General features: G+C 37.7%; 1 protein-coding gene and 1 non-coding gene across 2 annotated transcripts in view; both read left to right on the top strand.

Annotated features, from left to right (window-relative positions):
* The window catches only part of SP1173 (major facilitator superfamily domain-containing protein SP1173), a 46826-nt gene extending 20970 nt beyond the window's left edge, over positions 1–25856 (top strand). The window contains exons 5-10 of the mRNA XM_071596493.1: positions 3371–3875; positions 8210–8439; positions 9892–10163; positions 15378–15548; positions 21024–21251; positions 24410–25856. Coding sequence (XP_071452594.1) covers positions 3371–3875; positions 8210–8439; positions 9892–10163; positions 15378–15548; positions 21024–21251; positions 24410–24489 — 1486 coding nt within the window. The 3' untranslated portion in view covers positions 24490–25856. The remainder of the gene's footprint in view (positions 1–3370; positions 3876–8209; positions 8440–9891; positions 10164–15377; positions 15549–21023; positions 21252–24409) is intronic.
* On the top strand, positions 239–402 carry LOC139698202 (U1 spliceosomal RNA). Its single transcript, XR_011702880.1, has one exon. It is a non-coding gene; the product is annotated as a U1 spliceosomal RNA (small nuclear RNA).
* Positions 25857–26358: the final 502 nt, after the last annotated feature.

Below are 26358 nucleotides of genomic sequence, written 5' to 3'. Positions count from 1 at the left end.
AATTTACCTGTGTAATCTGACCGTTCGTAAGAAAATATAGAGGTGTTCGGATAGAAATGCGAATACTACGAGTGAATATTAACGACGGTTTGTCGCCCATATCCAGAAACATAAAATAAAATGAAGGTAATTGTGCTTTGATGAGGAGCATGGAAAAGGATACGACCTCATAACTTAGCAGTCGCAGCAAGCGACAGTGCGAGAAACATTGGGGTTGTTTGAAAATGGAGAATTAAGCATACTTACCTGGCGTAGGGGTCTTCTATGATCCGCAAGGTGGTTCCCCCAGGACGAGGCTTGCCCATTGCACTCCGGGCAGGCTGACCCCTGCGATTGCCCCAAATGTGGGTAACTCGGGCGCGTAATTTTTGGTAGTAGGGACTGCGTTCGCGCCGTCCCTAAATAATATTCCAAAGGTGTGACTGTAGCAGATTTATCTGTGGCTGGGAAGACTAATTTCCGTATCTATCGTAACCGGAGACCAGAGTCCACCCTTTGCAGGCTCTGCAAGGAGACGGATGAGACTCTGGTCCACGTCCTAAACCAGTGCCTCGCCCACAGGCAGCTCCGCATCGCCCGGCACAACGGGATCCAGGAGCTCCTACTGGAGTGCCTCCCGCCCTCATGGGAAGTCGCTGTGGACAAGAGAGTCCCCGGTCAGGACTCACGGCTTCGTCCTGACCTGGTGATCCGCGAAGGGGACAATATTCATATCGTGGATGTTACGGTCCCCTTCGAAAACCGGACAGCGGCTTTCCGAGTGGCACGGGCGGTAAAAATGGAAAAATACCGTGGGCTGGCCGAGAGCATTCGCGTCGCCCACGAGTACAAAGTTACTGTCCGCCTGGGTGCCATCATCGTTGGGGCCCTCGGGTCCTGGGATAGAAAAAAATGATGCGGTTTTATCCCGACTCGGCATCCAGAAGGGCAGGGCTCGTGGGCTGAGCAGGAAAATGTGTTCGGCAGCCATCGCGGTATCAACAGATATATAACGGAAGCACATGAAGTTGCAGGACCGGTAGCGTGTAGTGCTATAGTGTAGTGTTTAAGGGACATGTAGGTTTTCTTTTATGTATTCATGGACTTGTAGGGACACATCCATTGCCCTTGGGACGTGGATAACTCCATCTGGAGGATAAATTTTGTTTTATGTACATGTCACTAATTATGTGAATAAAAAGGTGGTTCCCCCAGGACGAGGCACTCCGGGTAGGCTGACCCCTGCGATTGCCCCAAATGTGGGTAACTCGGGCACGTAATTTTTGGTAGTAGGGACTGCGTTCGCGCCGTCCCTTAATAATATTCCCAAGGGTGTGACTGAAGCAGATTCATCTGTGGCTGGGAAGAGACTAATTTTCGTATCTCTCGTAATAATTCCTACCTTACCGATATTAAATTATGCCTCCCTGATAGTCATTCCCGTGTCGTTAATTCCTGACTCCTTAAGGTGCCATTCGTTTACCTTTAATCGCTAGTAATTTCTCTTAACTTGGGATCATTCTCAACCTTAATAGTTAAACATGCACACGTCATTTTTTCTACAAATGATAAGGGATCAAAATAACATTGTTCGACTGTGGTATGGGTAAATATTTTTAGGTCAAAATTAATCTGGTGTGTATTCACCTCCTGCCACACACCCTCGCAGGGGCTTGCAGGGTACTAAAATGTCTACAAGCCTCAATTAGGCCCTTGATTCTGGAAGTTTTCAGCATTGAGGAGCCTCCAGATTGCAGCAATCAGAGCTGATTCCAAGGAAAGTTTAGTCTCCAAAGGGAAAAAAGGTGGAAAAACTGAACTTTTAGGCTCATCAGTGGAGTGAATGTTTAAATATAGTGATTTATAACTTCAAATTTACCATTTATTTTTTACACTTAAATGAAAACAGTACACCATTTAATCTGACTTTAAGAAATATTTTAAAAAATTTCATATTATCTGAAGAAAAATTAAACTGGGCTGCCCGTGATACTAACGTTCAAATGTTGAAAGAGATGCATTTTATGGGAATGAAGTTATTCAAATACTTTTAAATAATGAACAGTATCGTTCCTAGTATAATATTCTAAAACATTCAATTTCAAAACAATCAGGAGATTAAATTTATTTTCAGCAATTTTGAACACCCCTTTCCAAACATTCATCTGTTATTACTAATATTTATAATGGAGATACACTTTGAGCCTAATATTTTCATGTTTAAAAATATGTTGAAGACTCCAAGTATTATTAATAAGACCCTAATATACTTTGCAAATAAAAATAAAGCAAGCAAATTAATTTCTATTGAAGTGGATGGGAAGGTGATCCCACAGGTACGAAATACCAAATTTTTGGGTTTCCACATCAATTCTCAAATCTCTTGGGATGAACACATGAGTACTAGTAAATTGAGCTCAGCCTGCTTCTTAATAAGGTCCATTAGATCCACAATTTCAGTGGCTGTTCTCTGTACACTATGTGATGGTGAATTTTATTCTCACATAGCCTATGGTATCTTTTACTGGGATTCATCATCACTTGGCCATTTTCAGTGTCCAAAAAAGAGCCATTCGGCTAATGAGTTTTGCAAAACACACTGCCCCTTGCCATCCCCTGTTTAAAAAAATTGGATGTATTGCCAGTGCCATTATTTATATTTTTCGTATAATAATACATACAAAAAGAAATCTATATGAATATGTGAATAATTGTGATATCCATAAATATTCTACAAGGCAGAATGAGCAGCTGCACATTTTATATGTATATGCACCAAAAATGCAGGTTCTGGTCCAAATTTTATGGGCCTTAAACTTTATGATAAAACTCCCAGCTGAGATTATGACCTAAAAAAGTGTGGCTGCATTGAAAGTCAATCTACTTTGGTTCTTAAAATTAACAATATTTTATTCAATTGCTGAATTTCTTCATAATGGCTGATATGTGTCTGTAGTATCCATTGTATGTATTTAGTTACTTTCCCTGTCACCAAGTGTAACAGTTGTAAAAACTTGATCGCAGGACAAATAAAATGTATTATTGTTATTATTGATTTTTGCAATATAAATTTGCAAAGAACAACAAAGGGGTGGATAGCATATTATTTCTGTTTTGTGTTCTGCTGGACTGGAGTGTGCACTCAATGATCCTTCCTAGAAGAATACACTTGTGTATAATAAATAAACAATAGAGTAAAAACTGTATTTTTTATAACTTTTTGAATAATTGAACATTCGCCCAAAACTCCTGATTTCATTTGGATTCAAATCAAGGTTGGTGATTCAGTCAGAGAATTGATTGAAAGGAGAATGAGTTTCAACTCCATGCCAAGACCTCTTCCTCTAATGTGTGTCCAATGAGTTTGACTCTCCTCCCTTCTTCCTCCCAGGAGCTCAGACAGCCTTTGCATCTACCCGCTGTCATCGTTCAACCTCGAGGGGAGGGCCTACTCCCACCTCTCGTGCCGGCCCTCTGCCATGGGGCGGTGCCGTGTACTCTGCTCGATCGATCAGCCCTACAATGAAGTCAACTCAGGGCCCAGCCTGCTGGGGCCCTCAGGGTCATGCCCCTCACTTCTGGGCAACCCTCGCCTCACCTTCTGGTCCTACCTGGCAGTGCGCTCGGTGGCTGACTGCTTCCCTGCTGGAGCCCTGGCTCTCATTGATGCCTCTCTTCTCCTCCCCTCGCACCATGCCTCCCCTGGGCCACAGATGGTCCCAGGGGCCCTCGGGGTGGCCCTTGCTGCCCCCCTGGCTGCAACCTTCCTCGCCCTGCAGCAGGGCGAGCCCTCGGCAACCCAGCTTGCCTCCAACTACCTTCCTTACCCCTGGCCCCCCTTTGCCACCTCTGCCGTGCTGGCCCTGGTAGCCACCATTCTCCTCTTGAGTTTCCAGGTAAGGCAAGGCCCATTGGGTCATTTGTTCAAAGGGAAAGTTGTGCACTATTCATCCAGGGACCATGCATGATTCTGCTCCATGTGACTGTGACATTCTAAGGCATGTTACATAGATTTTGACATGTTCCAGAACATATTATGCAGCGCTAATATTAAATTTTTTTCAAGCCTTTGATGAGGCCAGTCCTCAAGCCGATATTAATTTTTTGAGTTGAAAACAATCAATATTGGCTATAGGATTGGCACCTTGCAAACTCACATTTAATAGTTTACCACACCCTCTTCATTGGGCGAGGTTTAATTTATTGTTTATGCATACATTAAAATGGTGTTTGTGAATGATTGGGGAACCAGAGGCAGCTAATTGATGCTGGCATTAATGAATATGGTATGGAAAGATTTGCCAAGAAATGCGGGCAATTGTCAACTGAGGGTATTAGACATTATTTTTTGTGAATGAACATGCATATTATAATTTGTAGTCTGCCATATAAGGTCATTTTGGATGGACACACATTGACCATAATTCTATTTCTTAGCTTCATCCAAGAAGACACAAACTAGACAACCCATTCTCTTAAATTATTCTTCAATAACACATGCTTTCCCTATCCCTTCATTCCATTCAAATTGCTTTTCCTCTTCCTTCCCCTCGTCTGCCTAACCGCTCCTTTTTTTTCACAGTCTTCAACATTACTTCCCTGGTGAAAAGCCTCTGCAGTCATCTCTCCTGCCTTTAGATTTCTCCCAACAGTCCTCTCTCCTCCCACCTTCATACTCAGCTCTACCTCATTTATTTTCCCTTCTGTCCACTTCACCTTCTCCATCCTTCTCTACACCCACATTTCAAAAGCCTCCTATCTACGTCTATCCTCCTGCTTCAATGACCAAGTCCCTGCACATAATAAAACCACACTTCATGTAAAAATTTTAATGAGTCTTTCCTTAACATTATCACTCAATGTCCCTGTCATTGTTTCACTCCTCCACTTGAAAGCTTCTTTGTCTAATGCTATTCTTCCAATGTCCCTACTACTTAAACCATTTTGGTCCAAAACAATTTCAAAATAGTTAAATTGTTCCACATGCTGTGATTATTTGCCATCTTATGTATAGTGTTTTACTTAGCTTTTCTCTTTCTCAAACACATCATGATCTTTTTTTTGTTCGTTGATTCTCATTTCATGTCCATCTCTCTGATTTAAAATGTGCTCAGAGATGAGTTTCACCTCTCAGCTGAGTTGCCAACTGAAGCTTGATCATCAGCAAACCTGAATGATTTCATGCATTCTCCACCAACTGTCATTGCCAGCTCCAGTTCTTCTCATGCCTGTTTGACCATTTCCTCCACATATACTTTGAACAGTGCAGGTTATAATGGACAACCCTACCTTAATCCTCTTCGTAACACTGCCCATTTGGGCTCTTCATCCCCCACTCACACCTGAGCGTTTACTCTATTTCGCTCCTATTTTCTGCAATATATTAATTACTTCTTCTCAAATTACTCTCAAACACCTGGAAATCTATTAAATAAATCCATCATGATTATTATTCAATGTTCTTTTCTATTAGTGACCTTATTAGTGCTGTGGTAGATATTACTGAACCCCAAGTGATCACCTCCTAAATAATCTTTTATCCTCTTATTGATCATCCTGAGAACCACTTAAGCTGTTTGAAAAATCATTCTTATTGTTCTGTAGTCTTCACAAATACACTGGAGCCTTGCTTAAACAGCTCCTTGCACACCAAGTAATTCCCATAACGAGTGGAAATATCGGTCTCGAAAGGGACTCACTTAACAGGTGACTTTTCACATAACAAGTGACAAGGAGAGGGGAATTCCTGATTTCAAGCCACTACATTCATCGTGCTCCTGCTACTGCCAATTTGTCTGTGGCACTCATTCTGCCAACATTTACCATTGCATGTGATCACAAATTTTTCCAAACTTGTGTTCAAATGTATTGTTATTGATTTTCTTGTGCATTGCTTTAAAATTAACCCTGAAAGAAAAATCCAAAAGAAGAAAGCCATAAGAGAATAAAATAAAACATAGCAGTAGAAATGAAAAGTGAAATCATTGAAAATTGGGAACAAGATGTGAGCGTGGCTGATCTAGTTTGCTTCTCTACAATTGGTGGACATCAACGATTGGCCTTTTCTTCAAGAACATGGGCAAAATTATGTAGATAGATGCTTGAAAGAGAGTGACCAAAGTATCTACACAGTGGTTACGTATTCTCACCGAATTTTAATAGTTTCTTCTCCATTGGATAAATGAAAAGCAATTGCAATGCAACACCATTAACGGGAGTATAATTTGTGAGAAGAGGAAATTGATTTTTGCTGACCTCGTCAATCATATGTCTGGATCATCAACAGTCGAAGAAGTGTTTAAGGGGAGCCGTGCATGATTTGAGAAGTTAATCAGAAAAACCATCATGCACGGCATTGTGAGGCATGGTGAAGCAGCTGGCTTAAGAGTTAAAGGTAGCAGGGAACTTCATCGGTGACTTAAAGAACCACGTTTATTTTGAGGGTTAATTGCCTCAACATGTTTACAATTGTGATGAGACGGTTCTCTTTGGGAAGAAGATGCTGAAGTTAACCTATATTTGTACACAATACAGTAGAAGAGAATATATTGTCTGACCTAAAGGCAATCAAATTCCATCTCAGGCTGCTATTTTGCATGACTGCTAGTGGTGCTTTAAAAATCAAATCCCTGCTTGTTTAACATTCAGAAACTCCACAAGTCCAAAACAGCAGGTTAAATGAGATGTGTAGGTCATTGAAAACTGTTGCATCATACCATGCATACGGGGAATCACCCTAATAAGGCTGTAGCAATGCTTGCCACAATATTGTGAAACAATATGGTAAAAATGAGACTCAGTTTTATTTGACAATAAAACTGAGTCTCATTTTTACCATATTTTGAAGCATCGGCAAAAAAAAATGTCTTCAGGCAGCTTTCTAGTTAAAGGATTTAGGTATATATAATAAATAATGGAACATTAATTTAAATTATTTTTTGCTTTTACAAATTGAGTTTGTATTCCCATTGGCTTTATTCTGCAAAAATCACAGAATGGATTATACTTATTTTATGAGGTTCCACTGTACACAATAGGTTTATACACTTGAGAACAACTAAATTAGGATCTCATAATGTGTATCTCAGACTGTACAACAAACTACCAGAAAATACAAATGCATGTATATTGTGTGAATAATTTTGTATTCATCGGAAAAAATCTTATTCGACAAACATATTTTAATCTGTAAAGAAGTATTTTGAAGATAATCTGTAGTTGTCACCCTTAAATGATGTTTTTTGTGCTCTCTCAGTGTGGGAATTCCTTGTGGTTCCTTCAGTGTTTCCACTATTATTTAGGTTTAGTGCCTGCTATCTGATTCATTGCAGCTTTATAACTGACCCTCCTTTGCTTTTTGATACATATATATGCATACATACATAAATATTACTTATATGTATATATTATACATATAATTAGTACTGTGGTCTTTATGGATGAATAAAACATCTTTATTTTATGCCTTAGCTGTACAGAATTCTTTATTTATCTTCTTATTTGCCCCTTGAGCATCTTTAATTCTCTCATGCCTTTTTTCCTAATTTTTCCCACCAATCTGCTGTCTTATAAAATGCGCCTGATCTGTATTTTTCCAGAAACATTTGCTCTGAAGAGGCTAATCCAATGCTCCACCAAAGAAAAGCCAACCCATCTCCTTGTTTATATTGAATCAAATTAAATTCAGATTTTTGTCTCAAACATGCAAATGAAATGTTTTCCGGAAAATCTACGGACAGCAAAATACCTCTTTCCTTTAACTCCCTGATGGATGCTGTATCTAGTCTTAATTTTCCTAGGGGTGAATAAAAAATATATTTCTGGGTCATCCTGAAAGTGAGAAATAATCCTAAACAATACTTCAAAAGCCGTTTACTGTCATAATTCACTCTATTGACCAAAAGCATTCTCTGAATTGCTTCCCAATATTTTGCATTCATGGTTAAGGCATGTGCTAAGCTGTAGGATAGGTTTTGCTATGCTTTGCCATAGAAATCTGCATTCTGCACTTCCAACTGAGTGAATATTTCACCTCTGATATCATGAACCACTCTCTCTTGTCCTGGATGTAATTTTAGACAAGTGAACGAGCTGAAGTCACCTTTGAGAATGGATCTGCCTCCCAGTTTGCTGCCTAACCACACTGCTGTCAATGGTGGTAAAGATGCCTGGGCAGTGTGGTGCATAGGATACTGTCATTAATTTGCTTCACTGCTTCTCCTGTGTATAGGTTCCTGTTCTGCTGGGTGAGGGAGGCAGGGAAGAGGGAGTGAAGGGGACAAAGGGGCAAGCTACCATTTCAGAGTCTCCAGATCTGTACACTAGGAAGAAGCTGAGGCCTAAATTGGGGCCCTACCCGCCAACCCATCTCTGGGCACATGCTTGCGAGGCTGCAGCACTTTTCCTTGTGTTAGTGCTCCTTGGCATGTTGTGGGGAGGACTGGACTCGTACACCTCTTGGTAAGTAACTGATGGAATAGTGCCTCTCCTGTTTGCTATTTCTGGGTTTGAGTTTCAGACATTACATGAGCTTTATATTGATTTAAAAGGTTTCTTGTTTATATGTGTACTTTTCAAGCGTGTAAAATACTAGAGGTGGCATGGTTTGTTCTTGCGACATATTGTTTTTGGGGCCAGAGCATCTGGTTAGCTAGACCTCACATTTGAATGAATTCACTGAGGTTACATGAGTAAGCTCAGTAATGATCTATTAAGATACAGGGAGAAAATTTTAAAAATGTAACAGTGATGCTGTTTAGGAAATAGATTTTAATTGTACCTCACACAAGTATCAAGAGAAATTAAGAAATGAGTCCTATTATTTCACAGGTATGTTATAAGATTTTTATACATGTTGATAATCCAGGCTATATTCTAATAATGGAGAGGCTTGAAGAAATTACCAACAAAATCCACAAAAATCATGTTGTGGATTTTGTCAATCATTTCAGAGGAAGTCTCTGGATGTCCCAAACAGTTTTCATCATTTGTGTATGGACTACCGTGTTTAAACTCAGTTAATAAATTTAAACCACCACAAATACAGGAGCAGATGTGCCATGAACTTCACACAACTAGGCTTGGATCTCTTTTGATGTATACCCTTTTAAATAGAAGTGTTTAATAACTGCACTAAACTCAATTCTTTCCATTTTTCTATGTGAAAAAATGTTTTTTGCTTCAATCAACAATGAAAATGAAACCATACGATGGATATAGTGGAAACTCCAACAGCAGTCTAGTGAGAGATGAGGCTCACTGAAAGTAAACTTAATACATTACTACTGGTGGATTTTTAAAGGAATTATTGAATGATTCATGTGCCTAAGCATTGTTTAATTTTGAAACGCAAATAATCTTGTTTTGTGATACATGAAGGTGAATATTTTGGCCATTAAATTTTTATTCCTGATTAAATTCTGTTGGATATCTCATTGCCATATCTCATTATATACCACTAACAATAGCATTCACAATCATTATACCAGGACCTGCAGTCATCTACATATGAACTTCATCAGAACTTGCAAGTCTACTTTTTCCCCCCATAACTTGGGACTCTTATTATATAATAACCTTCCTCTGGTTATCAAGAGCATAGAAAAAATGTCCACCTTTAAATTCAAAGTAAGGGACTTTTTCATGGTACACTATTGATGAGTTTCTGAATATGTAACAATGCATTGTATTTTATGTTAAGATCTTTGACGTGCTGTATATCTTGGAACATGAATGTACCCAGATCCTCGGGCAAATAAATAAACACTATGTGTGCAGCATGGTTGGTTGAAACATAGATATATGTATGTATTGGATACATATATACCTGGATTATATACATAGTCCAGATATATATGTATTTTCATATTATATCATTGAAATTAATATTATGATTGCTATGCCTTTGCACAGGTACTTGTCTGACATGATGGCTGTGAATGATCAAATTGATGTGCAAAACATAAGTACAGTGTTGAACGAGACGATGGGTGAGTTCACCATCAATGGCTGGCTGTACCATCCATCCCCTCTCCTTCCATTTCTGCTGCTCCTTGGCCTCATGATGACTGCTGCAGCACTTCCTGCCATTCCACTCTTTTGGTATGCGGAGAAGATCATAGAGATATGTGGACATGCAAATCTCCTCATCATTGCATTCACCTTCTACATTGTGCGATATTCAGGTATGCTAATATTCAGTATGCTATATTGTCTAACCACAGAAACTAGTGAATAAATCAGGGCGACCAGAAAACTGAGAGGCTGAAATAACTCTTTATTTGTTCATGAATTTAAAAACCCACACTGTTCTCATTAGCTTTGTTTTTTCAGAAAAGGAATTAGTTCGCTCCTTTTTCCTTGATTCTCTCTTACTGGTACATGGCTTAGAACCACTCTATTTCATGTTCGAAAGATCTCAACAAAGTCTTTATTATTAATGGCCCAACTCTAATTTTTGTTCTAAATTTGATTTGATGCAAATTAATGCAATGAACTCATAGATGCTGTTATTAATGTTGTATTTGAATGATAATTTGCCAAAATACAAAATATTCATCATAACACATGATGGGGTAGCTGTTTTCTTGCACTAAGAAAAGTTAACTCTGAAAATTGGTTGCCCATATCCAAGAGTGTTAAGGATATTTGGGAAATAATAGTCAAAGATATGTGTACAATATATCAAAAAGGAATAAAAGCATAGGTGAAAAGTACTTTCACTATGAACATTGTTTCCCAATTCATAACCTGAGCTCTGATGTAGGGCTGTTCTTTTTAGCATAATAGGAAAGTGAAACACAAGGCTTTGAATTTGTACATAATGGATTTTAATTGTTAAGTAGTTTCACTACCCTGTGCCATCATCAGGCCCCAGAAAGCCTAAGTCACTTTCTATCATTTTAATGGAATTCCAAAAGTTATGGGTCTCAACTATCTTGAAAATAATTCCATTTTAGTAAATGAATACAGGCTTGTGCATGCATTAAAATTAAACAAGTCTGCTGTGTAAATACAAGGGTAATTCAACAAATAACTCTAAAAAATGGATAGATGCAGAGGCAATAATAATCAAAATAACTTCCTGAAATTTATTTCACTTTTCTTCTATATATTGACCCTGTGCGTTCAGGCACTTATCCAATCTCTTTAAAAGTCCTTGGTATGAGCTGACAGCGGAGAAGTCTTATCTTTGCTGTTGCAGCCCACCCAGAGTGACTGACCTCTATGGCCACCCAAATGATTTCTTAGGGGCCCAAACAGATGGAAATCACTCAAAGTGGGCTAAGCCGGGATTGTGCACGTTGGATGTTCTTAGCATCCCCTATGAAATGTTTGTAACAGCTGTTCCTCCTGTGTAATCTAATGCCCCCCCCTCTTGCCCCGGCTACCACTGACTGATTGGACAGGAGATGTCACGCAATCGCTACGACAAGCATATGCTATCTGCTGGTGAAGTATGCATGCATAATTTAAACATGGTACTAGGTAATCTGATGTTTGCAATTTTTTCATTTACATGACTTCGTATGATTCTCTTTAGTTTTGTGTGAAGTTAATTTTATGGACAACAACTATATACCTTTCTATATTGTGGCAGAGACTAAACAATAAATGCAGTTGGACTACAAATGAGGTGAGAATCTGTAATATTACAGTAATCCAGATTTATAAAGTTTTATTTATAAGGTGAAAACAGAGGCTAATTTGTACAGGTTGAGCAACTACCATGTTCACCGGCCCACAAGACAGCAGCCTAAGTGAGAGTGATCAAGACTCACTCTGATTTTTCAGCTTACAATTTGTGAAAAATGCTTGGGTCTGACAGAAAAGGGTCAAAGTATTTTGATCTTGACTTCCTTTCAATGAATTTTCAGCATTAGTGCCATGGGATTGGATTCCAACTGCAAAAGGCAATTCCTCATTAAACAGAGGTGCGACGGGAGGAGGTTTCTTTTTAAATGAAAGGCATGAATTATTGTATTAATGGACAACTCATATTTGCTTGTCTATATTTCAGGATTAGACATTCCATGTTTAATTTTGTGTTATGAGCTAAAGGAAATTTTTGCTTGGCTGAATGAAGTACCCTTGGCAAAGAGCATAATTTACTTCCAATAGCAATTCTAGTACGAGGGTCATCCGGAAAGTAGTACCCGTTCGTGAAATAAAGACACAAAAGTAAATATTAACAAACATAAAAAATTTTATTTGAAAGAGGATACTTTAAACTACTTCTCAACATAATCTCCAAGCAAATTAAGGCATTTGTCATAACGTGTGACAAGTTTCTGTATTCCTGCTGCATAGTCCTTCGCCGCCAGCTCATTGAGATACGCGAGGGACCCATCTTGCACAAATTTTTGCATAATGCAGATGGTGTTTAACAATTTCATGAACAATTATTCGAGAAACATTGGGAAAATGCTCACAGATGTCATCAATTGTGACGCGCCGATCGTTCCTCACGAATTCGTCAACTGAGCTCACCAGTTGGTCTGTAATGACAGACGGTCTCTCCGAACGCTCATCGTCGTGTGTGTTCCCCCTCCCCATGTTGAAGTTGCGACACCACCGCCGAACAGACGACTCGTCCATTACATTGTCTCCATACACCTCCTTTAATTGGCGATGAATATCACATGGGCGAACGTTTCTTGCATTGAGGAATTTAATCACTGCCCTCACTTCACAACTGGCGGCGTTCTCAATTTTTTTAAACATTGTAAACAATCACAGAAACAACACAGGCAATGCTAGCGTCACGCAACTTGGCTCAGAGAAGGCAGACAAGCCACTGAAGCTATCTGACCTCGTCCAGCGGCTACTCGCGTCGTCAGCACTTCATGCGGCACGAACGGGTACTACTTTCCGGATGACCCTCGTATATCATTTATCAGTCATCAAAATATCAAGGGAGCTAAAATAGATCCATGTGGAATGCTTGTCTTGAATTCCCTCATTTTAAAGAAGAAGAAATCCATACAAATGAAGGTGCTATCAAAGTGGGGCACTTTTACCAATTGAGATAAATCACAAAGATAATAATTTGGGGTTTTACCATTACTTTCGCCCTACTTTAGGTCATCTTCTGTGGAGCCAAATCATAATTCACCATATCTAATGCTTTGATGAGATCTAGGAAAACTTTTAAGGCCAATATCTAGAATAAACTATGTTGTTATAAAAAATTAGCTACACTGTAGATATAGGTTTTTTCTTATTTCCATAAAATTTGAGCAAACTAAAATCTGAATATCCATTTCTCAATTAAACATTTTGAAGTTGCTTTTTCAAATACTTTTGAAAACCCAGAAAGTAGGCTGATTTGCCTGCACTGACCAATACCAGAGGCATTTCTCTTTAAATTGGACCTCTTACCATTCCGATGGACCAGGAAACCTACTTTCTGTAATGAAAGTTAAATGTAGGTGCATTTAATGTCATGTGTATATGAAATAAAGAAGTTTTTATAATTTTATTTGGGCTGTTACTATTTCCAGATGAAAATTTATAGTTAAAGCCCTGGCGAATACTGATATTTTTGCTGTAAGCAACAGGGTACAAGTCGTTTGGGCAATGTCATTTGGAGTAAATGTGAAGTATTGGGGAAAATGACCTTTGTAATGCAGTGCTTAAACATTCAAACTCCACTGACTGAGGTACAGTGACTCTGTATTGGGGTGGTGTGGTGGATCGTGGCCTGGCTTCCCACATTGATCCACGTGGCGTGCATCAATGCCACGAGTGCATCACAATCAAGTGCAAACTGGTGTAATCTGGTGGCCGTGACACAAGACTTAAGTCTCACCCACTAGTTGCCTGAGACCCAATTAGCTGTCTGATCTTTGCCTAAGACCCAATGAGCTGTCTAGGCTTGGCGAATCGTCGAGCTGTGCATATGGTGCCAGTTACGTTAGTTTCTGTTGTCCTTGTTTTTACTGTTTGTCGGAAATGGAAATTCACGAAATCATGGAGCAACAAATCAACATCAAGTTTTTGATGAAGTGCAGTAAAAATGATCAGGAAATTAATGAAATGTTGACAGCTGTTTACGCTAATAATGCTTTGAAGAAAACATCCATTTTCAATTGGATTAAGCGTTTTAAAGATGGCCGACAAGACGCCATGGACGATGCAAGGCCGGGACGACCTTCTTTCAACCCCCTGTGTTGGCGACAACATTGATCGTGTGCGATCCCTTGTCCTTACCGATTGTTGAAAAACTGTCTCCGAATGATAGCTGATGAACTGAATTGGGAAAATCAACATTGCGCCACACTATTTTAAATGATCATAATGGATGGATCCTTCACCATGACAATGCAGCTGCACATTCAGCATTGATGGTTTGCCAGTTTCTGGCAAAAATTCAATCACCTTGATCCTTGATCATCCTCCTTATTCGCCAAATCTCGTCCCCCCCCCCCTCTGCGACTGTTTCCTATTCCCCCAAAATGCAAAAATGTGATGAGGGGACATCACTGGGAAGATGTGGACACAAGAAAGCAAGAAAAGATGAGAAAACTAAAAAGCCTGACTGCTGAGGACTTCCAAGGGTGCTTGGAACAGTGTAAAAGAAGATGGAATAAGTTCATAGCAACGAATGGGGAGTACTTTGAAGGGGACAACATTGATGTAGACTAACTTTTGCAAGATGAAGTTTTTATGGCTTCAGTTCGTGTGATTAGACAGACCTCGTAGGCTTAAATCCTAGTGGTGGAATAGTTTTTTATAGGTCTTTCAAACGTCACTTGGGCACTCTGCTTGAACTGATTCCTCTGCATATGCCATGCAGAGAAATCAGTTCAAGCAGAGTGTGTTCTCCATTATGTCGGTCATTTAAGGTTGTATCCATCGATGCCTTTTGTTATTGAAATTGGGCTGATGATGATGATAATGCCTATTTTGATTTCTCTCCTTAATTTGCTGGAAATGCGGCCTCTTCCAAATCACCCTCCTTTCTCTTTGGAATGGTGCATATGGTATTAGATATCCTTTCCCTCTCACCCCCTCTGCTTCAACTACCTCAGCCGCAATGACCCACTGGCATTGCTTGCATAAGCAAACAAAGTTGCTGTCAGGGTCATTCTGCTTAATTGTGCATTGCAAGATGTATTCACAAGAGCAACCCAGGATCAAATAAGTTCCGTCCCTTCTCCTCACAGATTGGCATGTTCCAGTTAGCAGCCACCCTCTTTTGCTTAGTACTTAGTTTTCCAAAGATGAGTATTTCCTTGAGAACCACCCGTGACACTTGCCGTTGATGTCGCTATTTGTGAAATTAAACAGCATGTCTGTATCTTAGCTCATGAGTTTCACCCAGAATTTTATTTGTGGTGGTGTGTTTCAGTGTAGTGTATTCATCCCTGAAGAATTCTGCTCCAATATCTTTCCAGTGCTTTCATTCATTGACGATGGGTGGTGGGCGCTGATCTCTGAGGCGGTTGCAGCTCCTGTTGCTATGGGACTTGCATGGGCAACAGCTGTACACTACGCACACCTACTCTTCCCTCCCAGGCTGTCAACAACGGTGCAAGCGGCTGCTGTCATGGCACACTTTTGTATTGGTAAGCCACTGGGGGAAATTACTTATATTTTGGATAATGGTACTGCGTATGCTATCATGTTTGTTGAATATTTTGAACATTGTAATAATTTCAATAATTTACACCAGTGAACTGCCATATTTTGTTTCGTTTGTGCTTAAAGGAATATGAAATACTTATGATATTAACGTTGTTTATATTTTCAATAATTAATTTTATTTGATTAATATCCTGGTGTCAACTGCCAGGGAAATGGTTTTCCAGTGTCATATTAATATAATATTAATATGAATAATAATAGTATAACATACTGTATTTCCAGGCCCAAAGGATGCATACTGATTTTTCGGATTAGTATTGATGAAAAATATTTGGGTCTGACAGAAAATGATCAAAGTATTTTGATATTAGCACGTAAAACAAGGAGTACTGGGAAGTTGCATTAAAAACTTAGCTGCTACACATGTATCAATGTTTAATCATTTTAGAATCTCAGAAAGTCATCATCATTGCTGCTAAATCATTTCAATAGTTATTTTCACTGGGCTTGTCACTTTCCTCTTAAGCAATGTCATCTTCACTTCTGTGTAGTGCATTGTTAACTTCATACTTATGAATATGCATTATGATAGTCCTACCTTTCAAGATTCCGCAAGGTCTTTTTCAATCACAAACATTCGAAAATGATGGCCATTTCATTCTTCCCACTTGTGTGATGTCAGGAGTTGGTGCCTTATTTACTTTCTTTTGTATCCGAGTATCAGTTTCCATTGAAGCTTTGACCATTTAGAAGCACATTAGCATGCATTTTTTCATTCATTTCTGCTTTTAATCTCTGATATTGCCAAAATTTATATTAAAAGCAGCCACTTTTCATGCCGTTACGACACTCTCGTATACTACTTTAGGTGGAATTCCTGTTGATTCCGGGTTTATCAGGAGATATTATGTATGTACATGTTAGCAGAGGGATTAATAAATATCATCAGATGGATCCCCTTTAGCCCAACTTGTATTAAGTTTCACGGCAGCCCCATTTGCAAGATGAAACTTAACTTGCTACGCTGTATAAATTTTGGAATCATTCGGGAATATTTTGGAAGTTAATTCAATGAAATATTATAACAATGCTGCTTACAACTGACTCTAAACAGTGACATAATCAAAATTTGTAATAATGGCAACCATTTTCCATGCCCTCTGCTGGAAATAATATGTAATGCGATTTTTCTGGTGAATCAGCTTTCGCTTATAGGCTGAAGTTATACTGGTATACTCCCGGCCCACAAGACAGGCTGATTTTAGAGCACATTTAGAAGTAAGAAGAGTGTGCTTTATAGGCTAGGGAATGCATTACTCAATTGATTTTGATAAATGATACATCCATATTAAATGTCATCAAAATAAAGAATACATAATATATAAACATAAATTCTTAAATATGATGAGAATTGTGAAGAAAAAATGTATCACTTGAATAATGTGGGTTTACTATTAACCTTGAAATTTGGGATATAGTCCGACTTCAACTGAGTTGGCAGCCAGTCATATAATCGAATGTTCACACCATGTAATGAGTTTTAAGTTGAAGACAGTCTAATTTGAAGGTAGTAGCACAAGAAGTATTCAAATTTGCTTTACCCCTAATGGTATAAGTATGGATTGATAAGTTTCTATATTAACTTTCGCATGAACCATGGCCTTAAAGGTGTATAAACAAGACACAGTCTAGATTCCATACCTATTAAAAAAAGATGTGGGTAATGACCCCCTATGTCAAGGCCATAATTCAAGCGGCATTGAAAGAAGGTATGTAAAATGGTCATTGCTCAAATTAAAATGCTCATTTTAAATGAGAAAGTTGAGATTTATTAACATATAACTATATTTACTCGCTTTATTACCAATCTGTCTGATGTGGGCCTCTTAGTTTAGTTTTGTACCGACATAAACTCCCTGTATTTTAGCAGTTTCAATCGCTATGAAAATTTTCATTTGAGTGCAATTTCGGTCCAAAGTGAGCAAATGCGGCAGCCAATGCACGGATAGCATGCACACTTCCAATTATTCCGTTAATATGAGACAAATATGTTCTTTTGATACACCCATAGCCTCTCCATATTTCCAGATCTACATCCATCCAGTTCAATCAATTAGTGGTGATAATCCAAATATGACTTCATTAGTTACAGTGCTCCTCCCTTGATACTTAATTTTCTGGCTTTGAAAATAATATGAAATGGTTAACACAGTCAAAAGCTTAACTAAGATCACAAAGTGTCACACAGAGACTGAATCCTACTCTTCACACAAATTGTTGATATAATTGACGATGGACTCGTCTGCCATAATTGTAAATTTTCCAAACTGATCATTTGACTTGATGCTACTGTTTTGGAATATTTTAGAGCTGCTGGAAAACTTCCCTCTCAAAAAATAAGTTGAGTAACAAAGCTAATGGTTCCTTAAGAGACACAGTGAAATTCTTGTTTAGAGAATTTGACTGATCATAGATATCCCTACAGTTGGATATAAAAAAAATTTTTACAGTCAGTATAATATCAAATGGGGCAACAAAATTCCCTTAAGAATTTAAATTGATTGGAGGAAAATTTTGTAGCATATTACCAATATTGGCAGCATCACCTTTTCAGAAAACATATTGTTTTCAACATGTTTCATGAAAAAATTGTTGACTGTGTCTGGGGTAAAATGAAGATGTTCTTTTGCCTTACCAGGACAAACTTCTTCATTGATTACACTCCATTCTGCCCTGCATATTTTCTTGGTTGCAAATGAAGTCCTTGTATATGTCATTGTCCAACTATATGCCTAATAATAATCTATTTTGTATTTCATGTAGGCCTCTTTCTCATGCAGACTCCCACTGGTTTTTTAAGAGTGGTAGTAACTAAGTAAATCATTTCTAAGAGTTAACGACTTGTCGTGTACCAAGGATTGTTCGCCCTTTCAATGAGGTTACAGTTCCATATTTTTTTAGGAAAGCAGTGTTAAAAATGCTGCTCTACTGTCTGGTCACCTTACTACTGACTCCAAATTCATGCAATCGAATGTATTAAAAGAAAATTTGTGCACAAAATTTCATTCAAATTCAATCTTTACAAAGATCTTTATAGTTATCATAAAATGTTACCATTACTAAATTTTCCCTCCTTGCATAAACATAGAAAAATTAATGACATAAATTTTCTTTATCGATTACTGCAATACAAGATTAATTCCTCATAACTCCCAAGGGCAATATCTTTCATTCACATAACACAAGGTATGAAGCGAATTACGAGGGTCATCCGGAAAGTAGTACCCGTTCGTGCCGCATGAAGTGCTGACGACGCGAGTAGCCGCTGGACGAGGTCAGATAGCTTCAGTGGCTTGTCTGCCTTCTCTGAGCCAAGTTGCGTGACGCTAGCATTGCCTGTGTTGTTTCTGTGATTGTTTACAATGTTTAAAAAAATTGAGAACGCCGCCAGTTGTGAAGTGAGGGCAGTGATTAAATTCCTCAATGCAAGAAACGTTCGCCCATGTGATATTCATCGCCAATTAAAGGAGGTGTATGGAGACAATGTAATGGACGAGTCGTCTGTTCGGCGGTGGTGTCGCAACTTCAACATGGGGAGGGGGAACACACACGACGATGAGCGTTCGGGGAGACCGTCTGTCATTACAGACCAACTGGTGAGCTCAGTTGACGAATTCGTGAGGAACGATCGGCGCGTCACAATTGATGACATCTGTGAGCATTTTCCCAATGTTTCTCGAACAATTGTTCATGAAATTGTTAAACACCATCTGCATTATGCAAAAATTTGTGCAAGATGGGTCCCTCGCGTATCGCAATGAGCTGGCGGCGAAGGACTATGCAGCAGGAATACAGAAACTTGTCACACGTTATGACAAATGCCTTAATTTGCTTGGAGATTATGTTGAGAAGTAGTTTAAAGTATCCTCTTTCAAATAAAATTTTTTATGTTTGTTAATATTTACTTTTGTGTCTTTATTTCACGAACGGGTACTACTTTCCGGATGACCCTCGTAGATATCATGCACAAAATTACACTTACTCCTTGCCTATAAGCCAGATTATGAGAGATGCCGACAGCTGTGATTATATTGACTTATTTTCTATCTCACCATGATCCCTTAGAAAAATGTTATTAAAAATACCGGAAGAATTATAGAATGCTAATTATTGCTGTGTGGATATCTGTACATGTCTATAAGTTCTTCCTAATGTCCATTTGGTAAATTTTCTTAATCAATGCCACAAGGTGCCTAGCTAGCTAATAACTACTACTAACATTTATCATTTTGTACCATCATCTGGCCTCTAACAAATGCTATATTTCTAATATTCTGTTTTCATGTTTTAATTTGGAATATTATTTAATATTGATATTTTGTCTACATTAATTAACCTAACTGGGTATCCATTATTGAAATAGAAAGAAAGACTCTTACTTTTCCACAGATTTTATTATACGGCACGACGCGTTTCACCGACTTGCGGCATCATCAGGTACAAATTTGCAAAACAGACAGAGCAAGCATATATACCCTCAGGACAGAGTGGGGGCGGGGAGGGTTGGAAGGATTTGAGGGGGGTGGGGGCTCGCAGGTGCGTTGATGGATTGTTTTGACCATTTCCAGGCTAATTTCTCGGAGAGGAGTGGGGAGGGGTATGGGAATAATTGCTCATTACAAAGTGTCGTGTTGGGGTTCACCAAGTGCCTTCTAATCTCTAATTGCTCTTTCTTTCTATTTCAATAATGGATATCAATTACTTCCACGAAGTGAAGCCTGAAACAATAGAATATACTAACTGGGTATGTTTGCGCACCTGTATACCATCTGAAAATATCTTTCTTGTATTGCAAATCAAAATTCTTCTTTAATTTTAAATTATAATTCAATTCTCAATAATGAGTATGTAACTTTTTGTAATTTGACCCGTTTGTGAATGTATTTTATAATTGTGGGACCAATATATGTTTTTTGCCTTTCTTTGTGTAAAAAGGTTGTTCTCGTGAATAAACTAAATTAAAATTACCTAAAAATCTTGGAAAATTTGCTCAACAGAACCTGTGCAAATGCCATGCCAATTGTTACAAAATAGAAGCAACTTTGCTGTGGTGACTGCAACAGATTGTGCATCATAGCAAAAACAGGGAGAAGATTCGAGACACCAGTGACAGAACACCAGGCATGCTTCGTGAATGATAATTCCTCAGCCCTCTTTGCCAAACACCAGAGTGAAATTGGCCACAGAAGTGACTTCATGATGTGGTACATTTTATTTTAGGATTCAACTTACCTTTGCAGTCACATTTGACATTTTCATAAATGGCAGAATGATTATTTCCAAAATTTCTTTTGGTCAAAACTGGTTGCTACGTATGTTTGACATAGGGGTGCTTTATCATTGTATCACTGGGAAAAATGTTGATGTAATGCAATATGGTCCTCCATGCACTGTAGGTCGCTGTCTGGGTGCCGTGATAGGTGCATTGACATGGAGTGAGATTGGGCTGAAGGCGTTCTTGCAGGGAGGTGCACTGGTGGCCGCAGTGGTGGCGACCATCTACTTCCTCACATACCACTGCTGCCTCAAGGCCCGCTGCATTGGAGGTGGTGGTTTGAGGCCCGGGGGGAGCAGTGCAGGGGGCCCCGCATGGGGTGGGAGGGCCCACGAAGCAGGCCCCGAAGGTATGGATATTGCTTGCTGTAATCTTTGCTGCCAGAGCCTCTTGAGTGTGGTTACCTTGCTGTGAAATTAAATGCCCAGGCGTCCATCATACCCATGAAGTTAAAAGAAAGAAGTACTTTGGTAGAAGTCAATAAATCTGTTAAGTATCAAATGCCAAAATGAAATGACTGTCTGTCCGTCAAACTAATAAGTTTGCTAGCCACCTGAATGCACCAGGCTAATGCATCATAAGTAGTTAGGAAATTCAATTCCTCAAACACAATGGCACCATTGGAAACAAACTTCACATCTTGTTAATTTCTGTAATTATATGTATGCTGCACTACTGTAAGGGTGATCACTGAAGTTTTGCTGCCAAATTTTGATATAGAGTGCCTTTCAAATATTTTATAGTGGTGTGAGAGTAATCATTTGTTTATAAACTTAAGTAATGGTGTTATATAATGACTATTCATAGAGGTAGTCCATCAATATCATGTGATTTTCCATTTTCTGAGAAGTCTTTAGCAAGGGGAATATTCAGAGATCTTGGGGCTATTTTTAATACAAGGCTGTTTTGATGTGCACATTTCAAATGTAATATCTAAGGCCTATACTAGGTTTTGCATATTGAGCCAATAAAAATCATGTGAAATGTTTAACTCTCTCATCATTTGTGTTATTTAGAGTATCTCCTGTGAAAACTAGGCTAAACATTACAATCTATTAACAGAATAGATATTATGATTATTAAAATTTATATGTGCAGATATGCAATGTCAGGTGGCACACAAGTCCCAAGTAATCACAAAAGATAATAAATTAAATCAATCGTAAAAATGTACCCTTAAAGGAAACTTCCAAACACAAATCTGTAACGGAAAACAAGAAAATCCCCATCTCATTAACATCAATCAATCAGTGAGAAAAAAAAATGAAGCTGTTACATATAATTTTACACCATACAATTACACTATCAATCAAATTATTACATATATTCCTTACATCTATTCTTAAAAGTATGCACTCTGTTAGGAAAGGCCTCGAATAGTTTTGCAGGTAAGGTGTTCCAATCAACAATTGTTTTATTTAGAAATTAAAATTTTTTTTATTCATTCTTTGCGAGCGGCATTTTCCTTGAATTTGTGATCATTTCTCCCTATAAAATTTGATTTTCCGGCCTCTTTCCTTAGATCTGTCCAAGCTTTCTCTCCCTTCAAGATGTGGAACATCCCACAAAGTCAACTTAATTTTCTTCTACTTTGTAAAGGTTCCCAGCCCAGCATTTTTAACATTTTATTCACATTCTCCATCCTCCTATGCTTCCCCAGTACATCTTGGGCAACCTTTCTGTGTACCTTTACCAGATTTTTTGATATGTCCTTCTTCCTGCGGGTTCCATACAATTTGTCTTTGGGTAAAACTCTAGAACTTGTCTTACCAGGGTCTTATATGCCTTTTACTTAGTTGCTCTAACGATCCATTTGAGGTTTCTCATCACCCAATGAAGAGTTTTGAAATCTTTCTTAACAATGCATTCCACGTTTAGCCCCCACTCTAAATCCTTGGTTAAATATATATTCTTTTTGTCTACCCATGTGCCATACAATGAGGGACACTAATGGGTTCTACAGGGATATTGACTTTTATACTATTAGTGATCTTGAAGGCTATGTAAAAAAAGTAATTTCTTTTAAAACAATAATTTATTGCATACCTCCTTCATTTTTTCTTAAGTAAAGTCTGTCTTTATCTTCTTTGCTTAGTCTTAGCACCTGGTTTTACTTTGTATAAAGTGATCTTTTGCTAAGGGTTCTGCCCATTCAATAAACATTTTATTATGTGGCATTTGCTATTGAACATACTTACTGAAAGAATATTATTGGTACAGTAGGTTACCTTTGATCATATTCTATTGGTTCCTCACTGAAATTTAATGTTTATGCTAGCTCTGAAGGAATTCCGAAACAGTGTGGTATTCATGAAAATCTTCTCACTTATTTAAAGTAAAACTCATTGAACCCCTTTAAAATGCATAAGTTCTGCATATGTGTATTTTAGGGACTTGCATGGTCTGAGAATGACTTATGCAAACTTTTGGTGTCTAGCAACCCAAAAATTAACTTGAAAATACGAGACTGGGAAATGAAGTTGTATATTCCTTTTGAAATGGTCTTGTTAATTGGGAATTACTCTTTTCTTACTTGACTATGTTTTTTGAATCAATATTTTTTATTGCCCATAAATACTGATTTGAATTATTGGTTAGAAAGAATATGGAATTGGTAATGCTGTTCTATATTGACAACTTTCAGTCCACAAAAATGGGTTTTCTTATTCATGAAATGAAGAACACAATTTATTTTTCTACGTCCTTCTTTTGGGTTTTCTTATCCTTACTCAGACCTATTTGGTGTTGGTATCATGGACCCTAATTCTGCTGGCTTTTTTGGCATATTTTTTCTGATTGAGTTGTTACTTCTTGATTCAGTTTGATTGTTCAAGTTTAAAGAGGGTATGGCCATTATTTAATATGATGCATTTGTTTGACTGTTTCTATAATAATGTCTTTACCTATTTCATCAAAACATTATGTTACCTTTAAACTTTACAGCTTGTTCTTGCAAGTCTTGCACATAGGGCGCAGTGTCTGATTCTCAACTCACGCTGACCCTCTTGTTCCAGTTTGACTTCATCAGTGCCCATTGGCACTCCCCCCCATTTGGAACCTTACCTCCAAATGTGTTGATGTTCACATTTCAGTTTTAGCCAAAATTCATAAATGTTGAGTGGATCCCTTAGGCAATGCATGTATGTGTGCAGGTATTGTGGGTGTTTACTGAATACTTGGGTATGCATACAATGAAATAGCATCCATTAAAAGTTTTGATATTATCTTGTAATACCTGTGGGCACTTAATTGGTATCTATAGAATGATTTTGTTTTATATTTGAAAAGGTATCAGATTCCTAGTGAAGTATAAAATTCGTTTTTCAATCTAAGAGTCAATGTCAATTCACTCTAGGACTCTCAAGACAGAATAATGATGGCCCCTTCTGAATGTTTGGAATGTTTTCGCTATTAAGCTAGTGTTGATGGGCACAGCCCAGTCAAGGATACATTTCAAAATGGAAAGAGTGGAAAAAAATGAAACCCTAGCTTGTTTTATAATTACAGGTCCAACCACGAATGGAAATTATACCCCCCTCCGTGTGTACCATAATGGTAGGGGTGATGCCAGGAAAAATAGGTATTAGGGTGTTGAAGAGGAGAGTGAACACCATGCTGTGGTTGCCTGCATTGAAAATGATGAGAGTAATCTCAAGGCTTGAAAGCATTGCCTATGCAAACAAAGTGAAAGGCTGTGAGAACTGAACTGTGTTTGCGCCACTCAGTGATGTTTTTCCCTCTTTGTGATTGGAAAGAAACTGTTGGACTGCTTTAAAAGCAATGGACTGTTCTAGGTGTTATTTCTCCGTTTCTAGGATTTGTATTTCCCAGCTTGGTGTTCAGTTAGTCTTGGTTAATGACATATGATCTAAAAACTTAACACATTTTTAACAGCCCTGACTTGAAGGCATTGCAGTGTGTAATAACAAAACTAATTGGTGATATGCATAGGAAAATTAGTGCTGCAAGATGTACAGGTCTTGTATTTTTAATTGTTTTTTAATTGATGAAAAGTTTTTTTTTTTGTGATGATGTTTTATTCCAATATATCAAAACTAAATGGCCTCCTTACTCTGTGAAAAGGTTTCTTATGGGAAGCTTTATTAATAATAATAGCTGCAAGTTAAGCAGATCAGTAATTTTATTTGTTTATAGAGAGATATATGACATCGATAGGCCAAAGAGTAAGGAATAATTCTTTAGTCATTAAAAAGGTTTATAATTCTCATTTTTGAGCTGCAAGTTTAGTAGATCTCAGACTTTCTCAGATATTTTAAATGTGATAAACAGTAATGTTTCATTTTATTTGATTAAAGAATAGGGAATATTTCTTTACTATCTGTGTGAGTAAATAATTTAATTTACTTAACTGAATGACAGGCCTTTTTCTTATAAAAAATAAGAGAAATACATTCATGCAATGTAATGGTTTTTTATTTATTTAAAATGGTGTTCCCAACATATGTGACATTTTTATATAATTTTTATTACTGATTGCGTGCTTGTGAATACAAATGCATTTCTGAACATTGCAAACATTCCGGAAAGAGGTAATATTGTTGTAATATGCACTCTGGGTGATGGGCCAGGATCCTGATATGCTGAAAATAAAATTAAAATCGATTGTAAGCTTGGTGATTAACAAATGACATGGAAATATTTTCATCAAATTTTTTGGAGTAAAGCAATTGGGAAGATGGAATCAGTTTTTCAAATATTGATGAATATTTTATATATAAATGATAGTTTAATACTTTGGCCATTGTTATGAAAGAATGCATTTTCATATTTTGAATATAAATGTTGCAAAAATATATATATATATATTGTGTATCTTATGAAGAATTGATATATTACATGTAATTAGAAATTTCATGTTACTATCTGTGTCTTTTGAATTTTCCCAAAATACTAATTATTAATTTCAGTACATTTGTTCCAGGAATTGTTGTATATTGAGGAAAAATAAATGATTATCCTGGTATTTATGTGCCATTGTAATTTTAATTCAAAATTTTACATCATGTTTACCAGTAAACAGGACATTCATTAATTATGATGCTTCATTTTTACAATATTTCACAAAAAACACACTAATTTTTACTTCCCAAATCGCATGTCAATTCCTGTCATACAATCTAGCAGTTGTTAATCAAAATTATGAGTTGAAATTTGTCTGAAACTTTTGCTTTATGCACATTAATCATTATTATCATTGATATTCTACTGGTTAAGAAAGGTTTTCAATGAACATATCCTATACAGTGACACAAAAATACATTGACATACCTCTCCTAACAAAAATGCAACTTCATGTCTCACCCTACTACAACGAGACCCCGGGGGATCGGATTGGCGCAGTGACCAATGCACTGGTTCCATATCCAGATGAATCCAATCTGAATTTGTTTGAACGCTATAGGTGGCAGATCTTATTCAATGGTATCCCTATTCCT

Source organism: Hetaerina americana, unplaced genomic scaffold, assembly GCF_022747635.1.
Source record: "Hetaerina americana unplaced genomic scaffold, ioHetAmer1.1.p SCAF_8, whole genome shotgun sequence".
Lineage (NCBI taxonomy): Eukaryota > Metazoa > Arthropoda > Insecta > Odonata > Calopterygidae > Hetaerina > Hetaerina americana.
The sequence above is the reverse complement of the archived record's forward strand: the minus strand, read 5'-3'. Positions and strand labels throughout refer to the sequence as shown.